Genomic DNA, 19,054 nt, shown 5'->3' with positions numbered 1-19,054 from the left:
TTTGATCCAAAATATAGTGACAACCACGATCGACCAATAAAATTCAATTGTGGTTCATCCTACTCTTCCACTTTCCCTACTAGAAGAACAAGTTCTCTTTTATGAATCACATATGTTATCTAATTAATTTTAGACTACTGATGATATGATATCTTAGGAGGCTATATAATGAGATCAGATCTCCTTAATTAATTATAATCGCTATGATTTGGAGTTGGGCTAAAAACAATTTCTCCTTACAATTTGACCTAGTAGCCCTTGCTGTGGCAAAATATTACAGAAAAAATTATAGAAAAATTAAAAGGTCTGCATATTTTGAAGTTAATTTGAAACTATATACAATAAAGATTGAGCAGGTGGAACTTTAGTAGGAGGGGGAGGAGAAGAATGTAATGAAGGATGGATTATTTGTTTCTGATTTTGTCACTTTCCGGCTAAATTAGCGCCAAAGTATAAAGGTATATTTAATGTATTTTGAATAGTATAAGGGTATATGTGGTGTTTTTTCTTTTTTTCTTTTGTGCAAATAATGCGGGTCAATGTTGTTAAACTGAATAGAAGAGCTCAATAATTTCATTGCAGAATATGAGGAACTATATATATCAGCAACGGAAGATAGAATCCTCTGGACAAAATGATTTAACGACAAAGAGAACTGACATGAATTATCAATTCTTACTTCTTTTGGAAGCTTAGCATGCCAATGAAAGCAATGATTCGACTACCTAAACCTATGAGGAGGAGAATGAACAAACAAAGACCCCAATCATGAAGACTGTATCCCCAGTTCATAAGTGCGCCACAACGAGTTATGAGCCACACACCATAATACCTGAAATCACACAATATAATGATTTATTACGTGCATTCAAATTTGAAATTATGTGCAATAATGTATTTCGCAAATTTAAGATTGATATATACAGAAACACTACTTTGGTGCATTTTCAATTTTTTACATTGTTTGTGGAAAATCATTCAAATAGCGATCCATCTATGATATAAAGTAAATAGTGCATTTTCTATGTTTGCATTTTGATCTAACTTGTGGAAATACATTGGGTATGTTGTTGTTGTAGTAGTATTTTCCTTCATATGGAACACACCCTAAGAGGCTAAGAATCTAAGCGAGCAAATTGTTGGTGATTGATTTGAAAAAAGAAAGAAAAAATCAGTCAAAAATGTTGGCTATCCCACATCGGTGGGATAGCAAGTAAAAATAGTTTTTGTTAGCTATTTAAGAAGCTTAGCTCCATTGTTTGTATGTACACCAAAAAATACATCAAATATCAAAATGTATAAAATACATGGTATTGTATTTTTTACCATTGAGGGATTAGGGATGGTATTTTAGGTATTGGGGTGTGTGAGAGAAATATTGTGTATTATATGGTTGTAACAATTTTTCATATAGTAAATATTTTTCTAGGTGGTCCGTGGTTTTTTCCGCATTGAATTTCCACGTTATATTTTGTGTTTTTTTTATTTTCTTTAATTTCTCTATTATTATTTTCTACTTGAAGGAGGTACGAAAAAAATGAAAATTAGTCGGTGTTTTTTCCAACACAAATGACGAGAAAATTCCACAAACCGTTAAAATTTTAAAAATGGCAAGCAGCAGTCATATATTGAATATTATGTAAAGAAGGCGAATCAAGTTTATTTTGATAGAAAATTAAGGCCCAGGGGATCAATTGTTAGGTGTTTATTCTGATTTTCTTACCTTATTCTTTCATATTCGGCTGATATCTTGAAGAAAAATATTTCGGAGGTCTATACATTGATGATTCCTTCACACTTCACAACATCCACACTGAAAGATGATTCCTTCACACTTCACAACATCCACACTGAAATCATTTAGAGTTGAGTCTTGTTTCTAGATATTTTCAGTACTCTCTTTTTATTAGTAAATTTTTTCATATGTAGGTCAATTGACCAAATCATATTAAATTATTACTCTCTCCGTTTAAATTTGTTTGTTTTACTTTTCATTATAATTCCTTTTAAAAAGAATGTCTCTTCCTATATTTAGTAACATTTTACGCCCAATATCCTACATGACATATTCAAAACCACAAAATTAAAAGGGCATTTTCATACATTATACTCATCTTAAGTTTAAGACCACAAGATTTGAAAGTCTTCTTTTTTCCTTAAACATCATGCGAAGTCAAACTAATATAAATTGAATTGGAGGGAATATATTTTTTTGGTATATTTCTTTTTCGGTGGAGGACAAGATGCGGGAAGCGAGACTGAGATGGTTTGGGCATGTGAAGAGGAGAGACACAGATGCCCCAGTGCGGAGGTGCGAGAGGTTGGCTATGGACGGTTTCAGGAGGGGCAAAGGGAGGCCGAAGAAGTATTGGGAAGAGGTGATTAGACATGATATGGCACAGTTGCAGCTCACCGAGGACATGACCTTAGATAGGAGGCTGTGGAGGACTCAGACTAAGATAATGGGCTAGGTGGCCTATCTTTTTTCCATAGTAGTTGTAGTTGCGCTCATTTGTTTATTAACATTTGATTTTTGCATGGGATTACTGCTTATATTAGTTGGCCCAGTTTACTTTGAGTATCCTATTTTATCTATAGTAATTAATGCTCCTTTATCTCCGATCTTTCCTACCCTGACTTTATCGCTCTCATTATTCATATTTTTATATTGTTTTCTATATGCTTGGCTCTACTGACCTATGTCTTGTTTTTCTTGTTTTCTTTGTTTCTCCTCCCTTGTTCTTCTCTCTTAAGCCGAGGGTCTTTCGGAAACAGCCGCCCTATCTTTCAAGGTGGGAGTTAGGTTTGCATACACTCTCTCTACCCTCCCTAGACCCCACATGGTGGGACTATACTGGGTTTGTTGTTGTTGTTGTTGTTGGTATATTTCTTTTTGTTGTTATTTATCATCATCCAAAATTTACTTTGTAAGCTTTTGCATCATACCCGGTTATTTCACTCTTAACACACGTCATGCCCTGCTCTTCCCCTCCCCCTCACCCCAAGTGTGTGTGAGAGAGAGTGTCTACTTATATATTATATACATATAATTCAAACATTTGAATGGTCTTCAGTCGGGGGGAAGCCATGATTTGCACAACTAGAAGTATTAGCGGTCGTTTGGTGTGATGGATATGAGGGTTAATCCCACAATAATTTTTAAGTGCCATTTAATCCCTCGTTTGATTGCAAAGGATGGATAGCTTATCATAGGATTAACAATTAGTTCTCTTCCCGAGAATGGAATAGTAATCTCAGGTTAAGTTATCCTGGGATAAAGTATGTTAAATAACAAAAATATGTTAAATAACAAAAATACCTCCCTTATACTCTCGTTTATATACAACATTTTACATTCATGTATATTAACAAAAATTTTAACAACATTTATAATAACATTCACAACCTTAATAAATCGTTGTTTTTATGATAATATATTTTTCTATTAAAAATTTACATTTTATAAATACAATTTCTATTAATTAATATATGATAAGTTGAATTTATTTGTCTAATTCTTATAGTTATTTATATTTTGTCTTCTCTTAAAATGTTCACTTCACTACTAAATTACATGTTTTAATTAAATAGTTTATTACTCACTTAAAAATTATATTTTATACATCAATTAAAATGTAGAGAATTTTAATAATAAAATTTATTTTACTTTAATAAACTTAAAATGGAAGTTTTATTTTTAAGCTAAATAAGATGAAAGTTTTATTTTTAAGCTAAATAAGATGAAGTTTTTATTTTTAAGTTAAATAAGATGAAAATTTTATTTAAAGCTAAATGAGATGGAAGTACTATTTTTAAGTTAAATAAGATGAAAGTTTAATTTTAAAAACACACGGTACAATCATGGAAATGCATACACAAAAATATTTTAGTTAAATAAGATGAAAATTTTATTTTTAAGAATGAATCACTAAAGCTTAGTAAGTAAATGTAAATAAATAAATAAATAAGGTGGAAAGTATTTTTGTAAACAAACAACTTATTCTTAAATTTATGCCATGAATATAATTTTGAAGACTACTCAAGGATTTTCTATTTTATTTGTTGGAACTGAATAGAGAATCGGGATGACAAACCAAACAAGCAATAAAAACGACTCATCGCATAACTAATCCCAGCATAATTTATCACATCAAAGTAATCCCATCATAATTTGTATCCAAATCAAAAGATCCCTCAAAGTAAAATCATTGAACCACACATAGCTCAATCACTATAGGGAGTTGTCGTAACATACCTTTCGGCATTTGCGATGACAAATGCCTCCAGTGCCCACTTAGGATAGCATAAATCTGCCAAGATCTTGAGGAATTTACCACCATCGGTACGAGATGCAACGAGCGTCAAAACCACAGGAACAAGTACCGAGCACTATGTATTAATGAAGAATGTTAGTCAGAGGTATGAAAAGAAACTAACATTGTAGCAATATGACATGTTTCACAGGGAATTCATGCTTACTAGCTGAGAGGGACCTGGTGCTAGGAAGATGGCGAATGTGTAACCCATTCCAGTCACACAATACACAAGGCACAGTAACACAACATAATTATCTGCGAAAGAAGATCTTGGGTTGCAGAAAAAGTAGAACATTGATAGATATACAGCAGGCTTTATCATGGTGTTGAAATGATCTATTGTATCTTTGGCAACAAAATGAGCAATGCTACTAATGCCAGAAGCACTTTCTCTCCAATATTGTAACTTGTCCAATGCAAATGTCCTTAAAGCCGCAATTTTGCACAACAAAGCTGAAGAGAATTATAAGAAATAAAAACTGAATCAGAACTTCATGAAAAGAAATTATACTCTGAACTAGAAGGTTATTCAACTTACAAACAGCAATTATTGTGTGTGTATAGCCAGGTGCTCCAAAGCTTTCATCCCTCACTTTGGTTAGTGATCCTAAGCAAGCTCCAGCAACTAAGAGAATGAGATAATCTATTGCTTGCATTTTTGCTTCTCGTAATCTTTGCTTACTTAACCTGGGATAATTTAAAAAAGAAAAACATTCAAGGGTGTGTTTGATATGGAGGAAAGCATTTTTCAGAAAATGTTTTTCAATTTTAACAAAACTTTTGGAAAATATTTTCTCTAGGAAAACATGTTCCTTAAAAATGAGGGAAATGACTTCCTCAATGGAAGTACGGAAAACAAGTTCCATAATGACATTCTCTATTTATTGTACCCTTCCAACCCCTACCCCTTGACCATCCCACCCCCGAGGCCCCACTCCCTACCCCCTCCCACTCCTATATTGTTTTGCTAGATTATATATAAATGCTTTTGAGATAATATTTTTTTGTTTAATTAACCAACACTAGAAAATAAATAAAAAACCAACTAATTTCCAAGAAAATATTTTCCATTGAAAATATTCTTCATACCAAACACATATGAGAATTCAACTGAAGCGTCAAGAAGCTAATTTTGAAGCTTATTCAATCAAATAAATTTGCCCATGCATCCAGCAGTGGCGGATAAGTAAATACATGCCAACAACAAATAACATTTTCCAACAATTAAGTCAAACCAGACCTGCTCTGATGCTATAACCCAATAATGACCTGATTTTCAACATAATTGTCAAATCTCCAAGTTCGATATCACCCTCAGTCAACTACACTATAACAACAACTTAGCCTCGATCCCAAGTAAGTCGAGATCAGCTCTATGAATCGCCATTGACCATGCCGCTCCATTTAAGCTCATCCTAGATCCATGCTATACAAAAATATAATAATAATAATAACAGAAAAGGTCCAATATGCCATTAAAGTATTAGAAATTGAGCAGATATGCTCTTTGTTAATAGTTTAGTGCATATATGCCCTCACCGTTCAATAGTTGGTCCACATGTGTCCTTAATTTAACTGAAGCGGTACTAGCCTAATTAACTGATTATGATTAATATGTGAAAAAGGGCCAAATATGCCCTTTAAAGTAAGTGAAACTGAACAAATATGCACTTTGTTTATAATACCCATGAATGATAATCAAATACGATTTTCTCAGAGTTAACCAAGTTAAAATTTTAACTTTTTGTCTCACAATCCCCTTTCAACCCCACTGATTTTGTATAAAAATGTTTCTCCGCTGAGAAAACCGACTCTTGAGGGTTGCAGTCATTCTGGAAAATATTGATTTAGACAATATAGTTAAACTTTTAACACAAAATCTGTTGTAATTTTTATAATAACATGATGGAAATTATCTCATCCTTAATTTAGTACACAAGTGTAGTGCAGAGAATACATGAATCATTGTGAAAAAACTTAGAAAACTGAAGAGCAAATTTGTTTTTATAAATTACAATTTATCACCAAAGATATGATCATGTGTTACACTGATATATATATATTTGATAAGGGACATCAACATATTATTTACATCTTTAGTATGTACAAAAATTAACAATATTAACTTGAGTTGAACTTTTTATATTCAGATTTAGAAATTAGTGCTTAGAACTGATTGTTACGTAAACACATAGAAAAGAACTGCTAAAACTGTACATGTTAAAGAAATGTTAAACTATTAACGAAGGGAATATCTGCTTAATTTTGCGTACTATAAGGGCATATTTAGCCTTTTCTCTTATTAATCACCTTATTAGGTTAATTGGAGGCTCCGGTTAAAATTAAGGGTATATTTGGACGAGCTACACTTTTAGCAAAGGGCATATCTTCTGAATTTTGAATACTTTAAGGCCATATTTGACCCTTTTTCATAACAACAATAATAAGTACTACAAGTTTTGTATATTTTCTACTAGAATATAAATCTCAGATAGGACTAAAAGACTCCTAGAAAACATAACCTAAAGAAAACATACTAACATAACTAAAACATAGTCCCAACTACTAGGTAACAGATACATTAACAACAACAACAACATACCCAATGAAATCCCACAAGTGAGGTCTGGGGAGGGTAAAGTGTACGCAGACCTTACCACTACCTCATGGAGATAGAGAGGCTATTTCCGAAAGACCCTCGGCTCAAAAGTATCAGTCCCAAAAAAAAGAGAGCAACAGTATATATACAAATCATATCATCCAAATTCTACAAGACAAGAACAATACCAAAAGCAAAATAAAGTGATAATCAAAGGGCAATAACAACACAACTATACTGGCACGCCTAGATCTAAGACCAACCCTAAACCATCACAAGGCAAGACAACATTCTACCCCTGCTAGATTTCTACCCTAATACGCGACCTCCACTCCTTTCTATCTAAGGTCATGTCCTCGGTGATATGAAATTGTGTCATATCCTGTCTAATCACCTCTCCCCAATACTTTTACGGTCTACCCCTACCCCTCCATATAACCACCAAATCCAACCGCTCGGACCATTTAACTAAGACGTCGACACACCTCCTCTGCACATGTCCAAATCATCTCAGTTCTTTCATCTTGTCTACCACAGAGGCCACTCTCACCTTCTCCCGAATAACAACGTTCCTAATCTTATCACTCCTAGTATGTCCACACATCCATCTCAACATCCTCATCTCTGCAACATACATCTTCTGAACATGAGTTCTTCACTAGCCAGCACTCTGCTCCATATAACAACGACGGCCTAACCACCATTCTGTAGAACTTACCTTTAAGTTTTGGTGGCACCTTTTTATCACACGGGAATCCATAGGCAAGCCTCCACTTCGTCCATGCTTCCCCAATGCGATGCGTGACATCATCGTCAATGTCCCCACTACTTTGGATGACGGACCCAAGATATTTAAAGCTCTCTCTCTTTGAGATAGGTTGAGTGGCAAGTCTCACTTCCATGCCTTGTTCATCCATCGCACCACAGATACATTAAAAGAAAGAAAACAAACAAAATGCCTCTTTGAAATGATGAGAGGCAGTAATTTGACAGGGAATGATGAACTTTCTTAAATGCTAGCTGTGTACAGGCACTGTCTTATCCATAGGTCTTGAGATGACAACTTAACACAAGGGATCAAAAAAAGTAGGCATATGAAGAAGAAGAGGGATGCACTTCTTTTTTTATTTCTTTATTTTTGCACATTTCTTTTTTTCTATTTCTTTACTTTTATGTTTGAGAAGTTGATTCATTGCCAACGGCTAGAAAAGTTTCATCAAGATAGATTCAGTTGACGACATATAATCCTAGGAACAACAGAATTCCCTTTGATTGATACCAAATCAGAACGCTGGAATTTGTGTAAGGAATTTTGTTTGAGAGGAAGTAGTGGATCTTATAAAAATTGACTGACCTACTTCATTTTGATAAAAAAATATCTTGATCTCTGAAAGCTTTCTTAGCTCTTATTTTTGGGGTTTACTTTTAGCCACAAGCGGGGAATAAGCAAATGTGTCCCAAACTACCAAAGTGTAAGGGAATGTTAACAACCATCATCTTTCCTTTTTGTATCAACAAAATCACTACGGTTGTAAACTGATGCTCAAAACACTAGACCACTGTAGGAGATTCAAAATATTGCTCCTTCTTGCAGGCAGCTTCAGCTACACTTCTCCTCTTCAATGATCACACTGGATAAATTGCTTGCCTGTCAATACTGATCTAACTAAACTATAAGTAGATACTGGTTGTGATAACAGCAAACAGATAATGATATCAATTATCGAGCAATTCCATGAAAATATTAGGTCTCATAAATATGTGGGCAACTTTGTTTAACTTGTGAGCAGTGTCAAAATTAGTGAAAGTGTGCTGGGTAATGGGTATAGATATGATTTGGGACTCCGATTCCCAGATCAATGGTTCAATACTTGAGAAATTCTTGAACATACCTTTTTGTAAAGCTTTTTTCTATATTATTAATTCATAATAAAACACAGAAAGAACTCTCCAATGAAAAGAAATTGATTTCGCGAATATGTACCTTCCAATGAAGTACTTATATTGCAGAAGAACATTTGGTGTTCTCCGGTTGGAGAGGTCCTTTGACCTCATAAAGTTGTGCAGTATAATATCACGACGGCGCTCCACGTTAGTCTTCATGTCTTGCCACATTTCGCCAGCAAAGGAATTTTCCTCTGTTACATGATCAAAAATTGCTTGATTGCCAGTGTTTAATTCCACTGGTGAAGATGCAAGCACAGCAGCACTCCGTTGCATTTCTGGGGGCACAGAATAACCATTGTGAAGCATCCACAACAAGGGAAGCTCCTTGTAGTTCACATTTGAACTGGTGCTTGGCTTCACCAGCCCTTCCAAAATATCTATGAAGTAGTCCGGAGGATTAACTCGTTCCGGGACATCGATACCAAGGCCTGCAAAGTAGTCTTCAACTTTCTCTACAGGACCATGGTAGACTACAAGACCACCTTTTGCTAAGAGTATCAAATCATCAAACATCTTGAATAAGGTGTAGCTGCAACAGCAAAGTGGCAAAAAGGTGATAATGAGAAAAGGAAATAATTAGCAGCCTAAGAAGTCCACTTCACTGTATTTGCAGTTCCAAAATTGATTGTTTTTTGTGGACTTCTGGGTTGATTTTCAATATATGATGAAAGCTAACTGCCTATTGTTGGAGGACTAAGCAAGGATTTCAGTCACAAGACAGCAGAAAGCATATCCATCAATCAGAAGGAAACTCCACTAGCTAGAAGAAGATTTCTTCTGTTCTAAAAATTATTCAATTAATTTATAGCTTCCTGAACATTACAGTTGGGAACTGCATGATTTTGTAGTTGTGTGTTGCAGGACTAATACCTATAAACAGAAAAGATCAATGTAAATGTAGTATCAGTTTCCAAGTCAACAAATTATGTAGGTTACCTTGGCTGGTGGACAACCATGCAGATATTGACTCCTTCAAGGGCTTCACGTCGAAGTGCTCTTAGAAGTAATTGAGAAGATGAACTGTCTAGTCCAGAAGTAGGTTCATCGAGAAACAGAAGTGATGGTTCCATTACCAACTCTAGCCCCACATTCACTCGTTTCCGTTGGCCTCCAGAGATACCTCGTTTCTCCACTGTTCCAACCAAGGAACCCCGCACACTCTGTAAGCCCAAGAAATCAATGACTCTCTCAACAATAAGAACCTTGTCTTGCTTTTGCAAATCTGCTGACAACCTTAAAAAAAAATACAAAAAGTTTACAAGTATATATTTTGAACTAACAGCTACAGGGACCAAATCAACTTGAGATACAAGCCAGCAGTAGTCAATAGAACAGTATGTTTGCTGCTTGATATGGTGATATAGAAGTAACTAACAATTTTGAACTGTAGCCTGTGCTGATCATTATAACATGAGTTACAAGGAGTTGTTTTAAAATGATAAAATAATGGAGATTCCCAAGGACATAATATCTAACGGAACCAACTATTGCATACCTGCACCTTGCACTGAACCATAGATTCTCCTCAACAGTCAAGTTGCCATGCACAATATCATCCTGTGGCACAAAACCGACGATTTTTCTGTACGAACGGATTGGTTCTGATTTTCCATTTATAAGGATGGAACCAGAAATTGTACATCCAACAGTTTTTCCTGCCAGAGCCGAAAGGAGAGTAGTTTTCCCTGCTCCTGATGGACCCATGACGGAAGTAATGCGACCAGGCATGATTTTTCCATTAACAGATCGTAACAGATGCCTACTTTTTCCTTTCAAAGTAACAGTTAAGTCTGTAAAACCTATCTCAATTACAGGTCTTTTCTTGTAATCAGTATTTGTGGCCATTGAGATTACACCAGAGAAAGTAAGGTTGTTATTCTGCTGTTGCTGAGCTTTTTCTCTCTCAAGTTGTGCATATGCATACTTAAAGATTTGGCTATGAGTATGAATATCTTTCCCTTTGGGCTTTTTGGTTTTCAAATTTCTTTCTTTGATCTCCAAACTGAAAGATTCCGAACTATCAAAAGTTTGTTCTTCAATTTCATTAATCATCTTCATCAAGGAACTGTATCCTATTTCCTCTATTTCAGATGAGCTTTGTGATTTCTTGGACACTGAAGAAGTACTGTGCTCCTTTAATGGATATGAATTACCATCGGTATCAGTATATTCCTCATTCGGTACTATGACCTTGTCACTGATTGTGATATTTCGCTTGCGAGAAAACTTGCGAGAAAATTGCCCTTGCAATTCAACAGCATGCTTTTTAGCAGCCTCTTTTGCGGTTTTCCACCTTGCTAGTGCCTGTATCTTTTCTTTTACAACTTTTGCAGCTGCTTCCCGGGATCTAGCAAGTCTCCTTTCTCGTATGGTGATGATTTGGTCCGAACAGTTGTAAATTATAAGTAGAAGTGTAGCTAAAGCTGCCTGCAAGGATGAACAAGACTTGAATCTCCTATGGTGGTATAATGTCTTGAACATCAATCAATGAAGAAATTCAAATACTAAAGAGCGGAACCAATTTCAATTTCAGCACGGGGAAGGTAGCACAATAATATCTGAAATTTTTTATCACCGGAAGGGTTATGGCAACAGAATAGTAAACTTTAATTGAAACCACAATGCATTACTGAATCCAGTTCTCACTTTATATAAACCAAGAAACAGCTAGAAACTATGAAGGGATATCAGGCAGGCAGAGACTTGATAATAATCAAAACTTACTATGAGCATCGCCCCATATGCATGAATATTCTGACTTGCAGTGTTTGGATTACATGAAGTCAACTTGAAGCATCCTGAAAGTCCATCAAGAGGTGACTGTTACATGAAGCAGCGATATTGGATAAAGAATATACTGAAAAGACAACTATATAAACAATATACTGAAAATAATTGGTCACCCTCAGCCTGGAACTTACGTTTCTCAGCTGTAGAACCAGTGGGGCAGTAATTCCTGTAATTTCAGGGTAAAGATTAGCCTTGAAAGGACATAAGAGGCGTAAAATTGATGAAATATCACGAAAGAAGTGTGGTGCAAGTATAACTAATTAATAAGGATTTTCCAAGGGATTTCTGTGATCAGCTATAAGCCTTATTTGAACATTTTACAGCTAGAAGATAACCAGATTTCAGGTGTTTTGAGAGAAAATACTACCCACTACTGCAAGGATTCTTCTCCGTATTTGTTGGACAATATGATCCTGCGGAACAAAATACCTCTGAGCTGCTGCGAACATCAGACCAAATGTTTGCCCCACCACAAGTATGACTTGGCTGCCCAGGAGGTAATTGATAACTATATCTACAGACATACCAATAAACATGTTATGCAAACAAAAAGTGGGCAGTAGAAAGTAAGAAAATCAGAGAGGCCTTCTATCAAGAATCTGAACTCACGGTTCGCATATTCCAGTATTCTTATTGAGTGTGGCAAGTGGGCAGTAGGAACCTAAAGGGCAGGCTAGAAAAATAAAAAAGCTATCAGGCATCTTTCCTTTTGTTAAGAATCAGCAATAAGTTACTTATCACAAAAAATAGAAACTAAGATTTTAGAAGCTGAATACATGTAACCAAAATAAGTAAAAATTAGAACAACACTTAACTATTCCATGTAATGCATACATATATTGAAGGCAATGTAGCAAAACATCAAATTACTGGACATGACACTATGTACGCTGAGTCAACAGCAACCCCTTTTACGGAACTTGTTCATGAAGGATGTCAATGTATAAGTTAATTATATATCTGCAAAAAAGCTTCAACTAAAATATCATCATCTAGAGACAGATTCAGTACATCATACCAGAACCTTGCTACAAGCAGCTTATGATAACCTTACCGGCTGTTTTAACTCCGGATTCAGAAAAGGGAGTAAAAAGTAGGAAACAACTGTAAGGTTGTTATTCCTATGTACAATCAAGTAATTGGACAATCTTGTCTATTTTCTAAAAAACCAACAATAGAAGCCTCCTTGTTCAACTAAAGCTGCAGTATGCTAGTTATCTCTTATATTATTTTACCATAAGACTGCTGCAGGCATGCTTACGTACAAGAATTTTACTGTCCACTCACAGGAATCTAGAAACTAGTAATAAATAACTTCCTTGATAATAGAGCATAATTGAATTACAACTCTTTGTAACAACAAAAGAATTAACTTCTAAATTTTTAGTTTTTCCTCACAAATGGTTGAAGAAGCAATTGATAATACGGAAAAGGGTCAAAACTGCCTATAAACTATGTAAAATGAACAAAAATGTATAGTTTGGTCCAAAAATGGTCTTGCCGTCAATAGTTTGGTCAAAAATGCCCTTATTGTTCCTTAATGGGTAAAAAATGTCTTTAAACACATTATTTTCCTAATGCTGATTTTTTTAATTAGATAATGTTTATCCTACTTCAATTCAGAAAAAATAAAGAAATAAAAACAATACTTTATTAGAATTTTTTTTATTGTTATCCAAATGAAAATTAATTTAAATGAAAATTAATGATGAAGTTACTGTGATCTTATATATATGACCTATATTATTAGTTCAAAAGGTACATGAGTTATTCTATTTTATTTGTTAAAATGAGATTAAGAAGAAAAAAAATTATTTCCTACTTATTTAGTTTAAGTGATTTTAAAAGAAAAGAAACAAGAATAGGGTTCTTTAAAAGTAATATTTTTATCGGAATACCCTCACAGTAATTATTAAATGCTTTTATAGTAACTCCATCATTAATTTTCATTAAAATAACGATAAGAAATTTCTAAGAAAATAGAAAATATTTTTATTTCTTAATATTTTTCAAATTGAAGCTAGTTAAACATTTTCTAATTGAAAAAATAATCATTAGAAAAAAATATGTTTAAAAAGAAAAGACATTTATTCGGAATTGGGCATTTTTGACCCTTTAAATAACAATGAGGGTATTTTTGTTCATTGCACATAGTTTAAGGGGATTTTTGATCCTTTGCCATTATTAGTACTGTTTTTTGTTTTTGTTTTTTCTGAAAAGTTGATGATATTGGATATATACTTACGTATCATACAGGTAAGACCATGAGGACAGAAGAAACCCTCACAGCAGGGTTGACAAGCAAGAGTTCTCGCTGGTATTTCTCTAGAATTCCTCAAGTCAGGATTCTGATCTGAGTCGGTGCTACAGGCCCATCCTGGTTCACAGCCTGGAACCCAAGAGGTCAAATTACAGTTTCTGTTGGGTGTTAAATAATTGGACCCTGATATTATGGTGTTACTGAAGTAGGAACTAATTTCTGCAGCAGTACACAACCTTCTTTGAATATCCCCTGTTTAATATACAATTTTCATCAGATCTTTGAACTATACTGTAGGCCTGAAGAGAGCGAATAACAACAACAACATATCCAGTGAAATTCCACAAATGGGGTCTGGGGAGGATAGGATGTACGTATACCTTATCACTTCCTCAGGGAGATAGAGAGGTTGTTTCCGAAAGATCCGGCTCAAAAGTCACAGTCTCAAGTAAGAGAGAAAAATAATATATATAGCATAATGGCAAAAAACGAAAAGTGATGCAAATTTTAAGAGACAAGAACAATAACAATAATGATAGCAAAGTAATGTGATAATCAAAGGCAATAACAATACAATTATAAAGGCATGCCTAGACCTACGACCACCCTAAACCGACACATGGCAAAACACCATTCTATCCCTATTAGTCTTCTATACTAATCCGCGACCTCCCCTCCTTTCGATCTAAGGTCAAGGACATATGGAGTAGCTCCATATCTTGTCTAATCATCTCTCTCCAATACTTTTTCGGTCTATTCCTACACTCCGTATAACCCCCAAATCCAATCGCTCGCACCTCCTAACTGGGGCGTTGACACTCCTCCTCTGCACATGCCCAAATCATCTCAGTCTCGCTTCTCTCATCTTGTCTGCCACAGATGTCACTCCCACCTTCTCCCGAATAACCTCATTCCTAATCTTATCACTTCTAGTGTTCCACACATCCAGATCCAGTCTGTTCCAGCATCATTTTCACTTCCATATAACAAACATCAACGAGTAGACAAAAAACAATAATATAAAACTAAGAGCAAAAGGAAAAGGAAAAAGTGTTCCATTTCAATGAGCTGAATTGGGTCCGATTCAGCACATACCATCTGTTGAGAAAAAGTGGCAAACAAAATAACTCAAACCTGACATGAAAAATATATATAAGGTCAATCTGAACCTAACTAAATCTATGATTTCTACAGAAATATGTTAAGCATATGTTAACAATGGAACGTATGTTGGTCTGGTGTAGCTGGTGGTGTCAGTCAAAAGATATGACGGAGAAAGGTTCCAGCATGCATTTGTGGACAGTTGGGAAGGAAAGGAACTTCAGATGTTTTGAGGACACAAGTATTTCATCCAGAGGATAAAATTGAATTGCATATTACTTTCTTTTTTGGTGTAAACCAAGCTCTGTAAACGACTGGACCCATACTTGAAGTCATAAAATTCCTGTATAAGGGAATCTCTAATGTTTTGTATCTGCTTATCAGCACAACAATAGAAACTATGAGGGTGCCTTTGACCTTCAGAATAGTTTACTGCAAAACCTCCACTAATACTTCGGCCTTCAGCATAGGCATGAAAGAACTTGGTATTCTGTCACCCTCCTGAAACCACTGCATGCCAGCCTTTTGTTTTCAAAATTCATCCTTCAAGTGTAGGTATCTGTTCAAATTTGCTTGAACCCTGTGTAATCTCTCCTAGTTACTAGGAGAAGGTTGTGCCTCAAACTTTCCTCCATGCACTTTGTTTGCATCCTCCAGTGCTTCTATCTCCTGAAAAAAATATTCCCAAGTGAATTTACTCCATTGAGACGTTGTTGCTTTCACTTTTTTCATTTTGTGGTGAAAAAGAGTGAAAGGGTTTGCCATGAAGTCTGTTGTCCAGTGTGTTTTTAATGTGTCTAAGAAGGAGTCATTCTTAACCCAAAAGTTAAGAAATTTGAAAGGTATTTTAATTGGAATAGTAGCCCCAGAATAAGATATCAATAGGGGAGCATGATCAGACCGACATCTGTTCAATCTCTTAAATATGCAAGTAATCATCACTCTGTCCATTCCACCTTGCGTAGTTGCTACCCTTGAAACCAATATCATCCACTCCACAATTTTGTATACATTGTGTAAGATCCTGTACCTCTTGTACCCCTACTGGCAGACCATATTTTCTTCTATTAATGTTATAAGTACGTAATAGAATGTTGTTTCATATCCTTCCATACTAGTAACCACAGAATTACTCCTTCAGTTTCATGAACTTCTACTATAGTATTATTTTGGTGTAGTTACTGTTCCTTTTACCGGAATGTTTTGTTATGCTTCCTATAGAATTTTGCTATGGCTTCTTTACTTCAGCTTTGTCTTTGCCGCTATTTCTTTTTCGTTGAGTTCAGGCTCTATTGAAAACAGTCTCTTTACCTCCCAAGGTAAAGATAAGGGCTGACACTCGATCCTCCCCGGACCTCACTAGTGAAATTACATTGGGTATGTTGTTGACACGTGTATCTCACACACATATATACATGAATATACACAGATATACAAAGGATACACAGGAGATACACATCTCATCTTCTTCCATGTTCATCGTCAACTTTGAATTTGAATTAAATTTTTACTCAAGCAACCTTAAATCTCCATCAAATCGCCCCAAAATTGAGATTCAAACTCCTTAAGATGTACCAATCTATTCCAGCCACTCAAAACAAAATTTGATTTCGAAAACCCGAACTTCCAAACTCAAGCTTAAGCGAGCTTCAATGGCTTTCAATGGAGTTTTAGCTCATTATAATATAAGGTTGTCGCAGGAAATATTTGGATGAATTTTGAAATAACAATGTTTGATAACCCAAATGCATTTGAATTGGTCCTAATAATTACAGGTGTGACTGGAGGTGTGGTATTCTTTGAATTTTTGTGGTTCTTCAAATATCGAAGGTTGATGTTACTTAGATGCTCTTTGCATTTTTGTGGTTCTTCAGATATGGAAGATTGATGTTAGTTAGATGCTCGAGAGCACAGCCAATTGAGAATACAACAGTGCAAGTAAGGAGGATGGCTTGCTGTTAATATTCGAAGGCATTTGATATTGGATCCTAGTTGTGGACAAAAATACAGGAGCATACGAGAGAAATAAGTGCTTCGATAAAGGCTAAAACATGAGAATTAGGTAGGAGAAACAAGAAACAGAGAAAAGGAAGCTTTAGCTACTTTGCAATTAAAAAAAAAGGATTTTGGGCAAATATTAGTAGCATTTTATGAGTTGGGATAATTTTGGTAGGTTTTACTCTGGGCTGCCCAAACTTGATAGTGCACTCAAAATAAAATAGGACAAACAAGAAGAGATTGATGTGTATGTTGTATCTTAAAAGCCTAATGTAATCATACACAAGATTGTAATATCTTGAACGGTTTAGATGTAATATCTAACAAGGTGAACGTAAATGCGACCACCGCAAACTTATCATCAAAAGAAGTTACTATAAAAGCTGACTTTATATCAAAAGGATATCAAGAACACCACTAAGTGATCTACATGAATAGAATAAATTTGATGTTAATTGTCTCGTTTTTTTCTGTTGTTGGTAATTTGTGCCAGTAGTCTCATTTATTTGTTGATCATCGCTGCTACCACAAAATAAGAATCGCAAAGTCATGAAATAAAAAAGAAAAGGAAAAAAGGGACACGGAGTACATAAAGTCATCTTAGTACTATCTTCCAAACATTTCTGTAGCACTTTTTGTCGGAGGTCCGAAAGGACTCTCTCTAGCACTCGTTTCATCTCGTGAAAATAAAATTTGAAAATGTCAAGTACCTTTTGTTCTGGTAACACAAGCACTGAGAAAAGCGAGATTAGACGAGTAATTGAAAGCATGGTTCCATTCTTCATCTCTGCAACACATCATATCATCATTAAAAATAAGCTAAATATATAATGAATAAACCACAATTGGACCGACAATTTTTTGCCTTTTTACTATAAATTATTTCACTTTCCCAGTTGTCTCTTCGTCATTCAACTCCCCCTCCCCCCCCCCCCCCACACACACAAAAAAGAACGCAAATATTTACCGATTTAAAATGCAGAATTTGAATTTATCCGCAAATTCGTTGTCAAAAAGGTTTAGCGTCAGATTGTATATACGGTTATATACAGTTCGAGTAACTAAATCAAGCACAGCCGGATTATCGAGTTCTGAGGCGGTGCCGGCACCGTTGACTATGGATTGACTCCAAACAAACTTGACTGAGCTGAACTGCATATTCACTAAGCTCACCAGGAAGATAATGATGGTCAGTTGGAATGTGGACAACGGCGACTTTCTTCGACGCCGGTGAGTCTCCGCCATAGCACGGTCCGATTATTAGGAGAAAGAAAGGAAAAGGGTGACAAGTCATGGAGCCTGTGAATGATTAAAAAAGAAGGGAACCTGCGGAGATAGTGGGTCCCATTTTCTGCATTTCGTACAAGACCACGTCTTGGGTAGCATAAGACATTATTCTATTCCCGTTGAACTTTCCAAACCGGTGGAGGATCAATTTCCTTATTTATATCCTTTTTAACTTTTTGTTTGACCAGGGCCGGCAGAGTGAGCATAGTTTTATAAGTGTTTAGAAAAATCGAAGCACTTTTTAATGCTGAAAAAGTGGGGGGGTTTATAAGTGTTTAGGAAAATTGAAGCACTTTTTAATGCTGAAAAAGTGGGGGGTTTATAAGTGTTTAGGAAAATTGAAGTATTTTTTAATGCTGAAAAAGTGGGGGGTCAAAAGTTAAAAGTTGGGCGTCTCCAATTTATACTTTTTATTTTTAGTTTATAAGTGACTTTAAAAAAATTAATTCAGCTTGTTGTGTGTTATTTGGGGAGGGTAATCGTGGGCGTGGGTTATTATTTTTCAATTTATGTAATGTTTGCATGTTAACTACTTGTTAGTATTATTTGTGCAATACATGTGGGGAAAATATAGACTAAATATAAAATGACATCAAGTTGATAATCTCATGCAATGAAGGATGTTGTTTACTTGTATTAACAAGGTATTGAATTTCATTGTGATTGTGATTGTGCATGAGGATTCGTAAACAAACTATCACGATCTGACCTAAGGCCTAGTCGTAACACGACGATCGAAACCCCAAAGGGGCTCCC

General features: G+C 35.2%; 1 protein-coding gene across 2 annotated transcripts; it reads right to left on the bottom strand.

The window, feature by feature from the left end:
* Nucleotides 1-557: 557 nt before the first annotated feature.
* On the bottom strand, nt 558-18,443 carry LOC129902991 (ABC transporter G family member 24-like). Of its 2 annotated transcripts, XM_055978812.1 has the most exons (14): nt 17,979-18,443; nt 17,722-17,798; nt 13,898-14,164; nt 12,262-12,325; nt 12,020-12,166; nt 11,784-11,818; nt 11,587-11,660; nt 10,358-11,289; nt 9,799-10,095; nt 8,900-9,391; nt 4,855-5,003; nt 4,480-4,769; nt 4,256-4,389; nt 558-832 (listed from the first exon to the last, which is right to left on the bottom strand). In XM_055978812.1, the coding sequence occupies exons 1-14, from the start codon at nt 18,254-18,256 to the stop codon at nt 676-678; spliced, it is 3,393 nt and encodes a 1,130-aa protein (XP_055834787.1). In that variant the 5' UTR covers nt 18,257-18,443; the 3' UTR covers nt 558-675. The 2 variants fall into 2 exon arrangements, with proteins under 2 accessions (XP_055834787.1, XP_055835285.1); XM_055979310.1 differs by lacking the exon at nt 12,262-12,325 and having other exon boundaries at nt 12,082-12,166.
* Nucleotides 18,444-19,054: the final 611 nt, after the last annotated feature.

Source organism: Solanum dulcamara, chromosome 1, assembly GCF_947179165.1.
Source record: "Solanum dulcamara chromosome 1, daSolDulc1.2, whole genome shotgun sequence".
NCBI classification, from domain to species: domain Eukaryota; kingdom Viridiplantae; phylum Streptophyta; class Magnoliopsida; order Solanales; family Solanaceae; genus Solanum; species Solanum dulcamara.
This window is presented reverse-complemented; position numbering and strand designations above follow the sequence as displayed.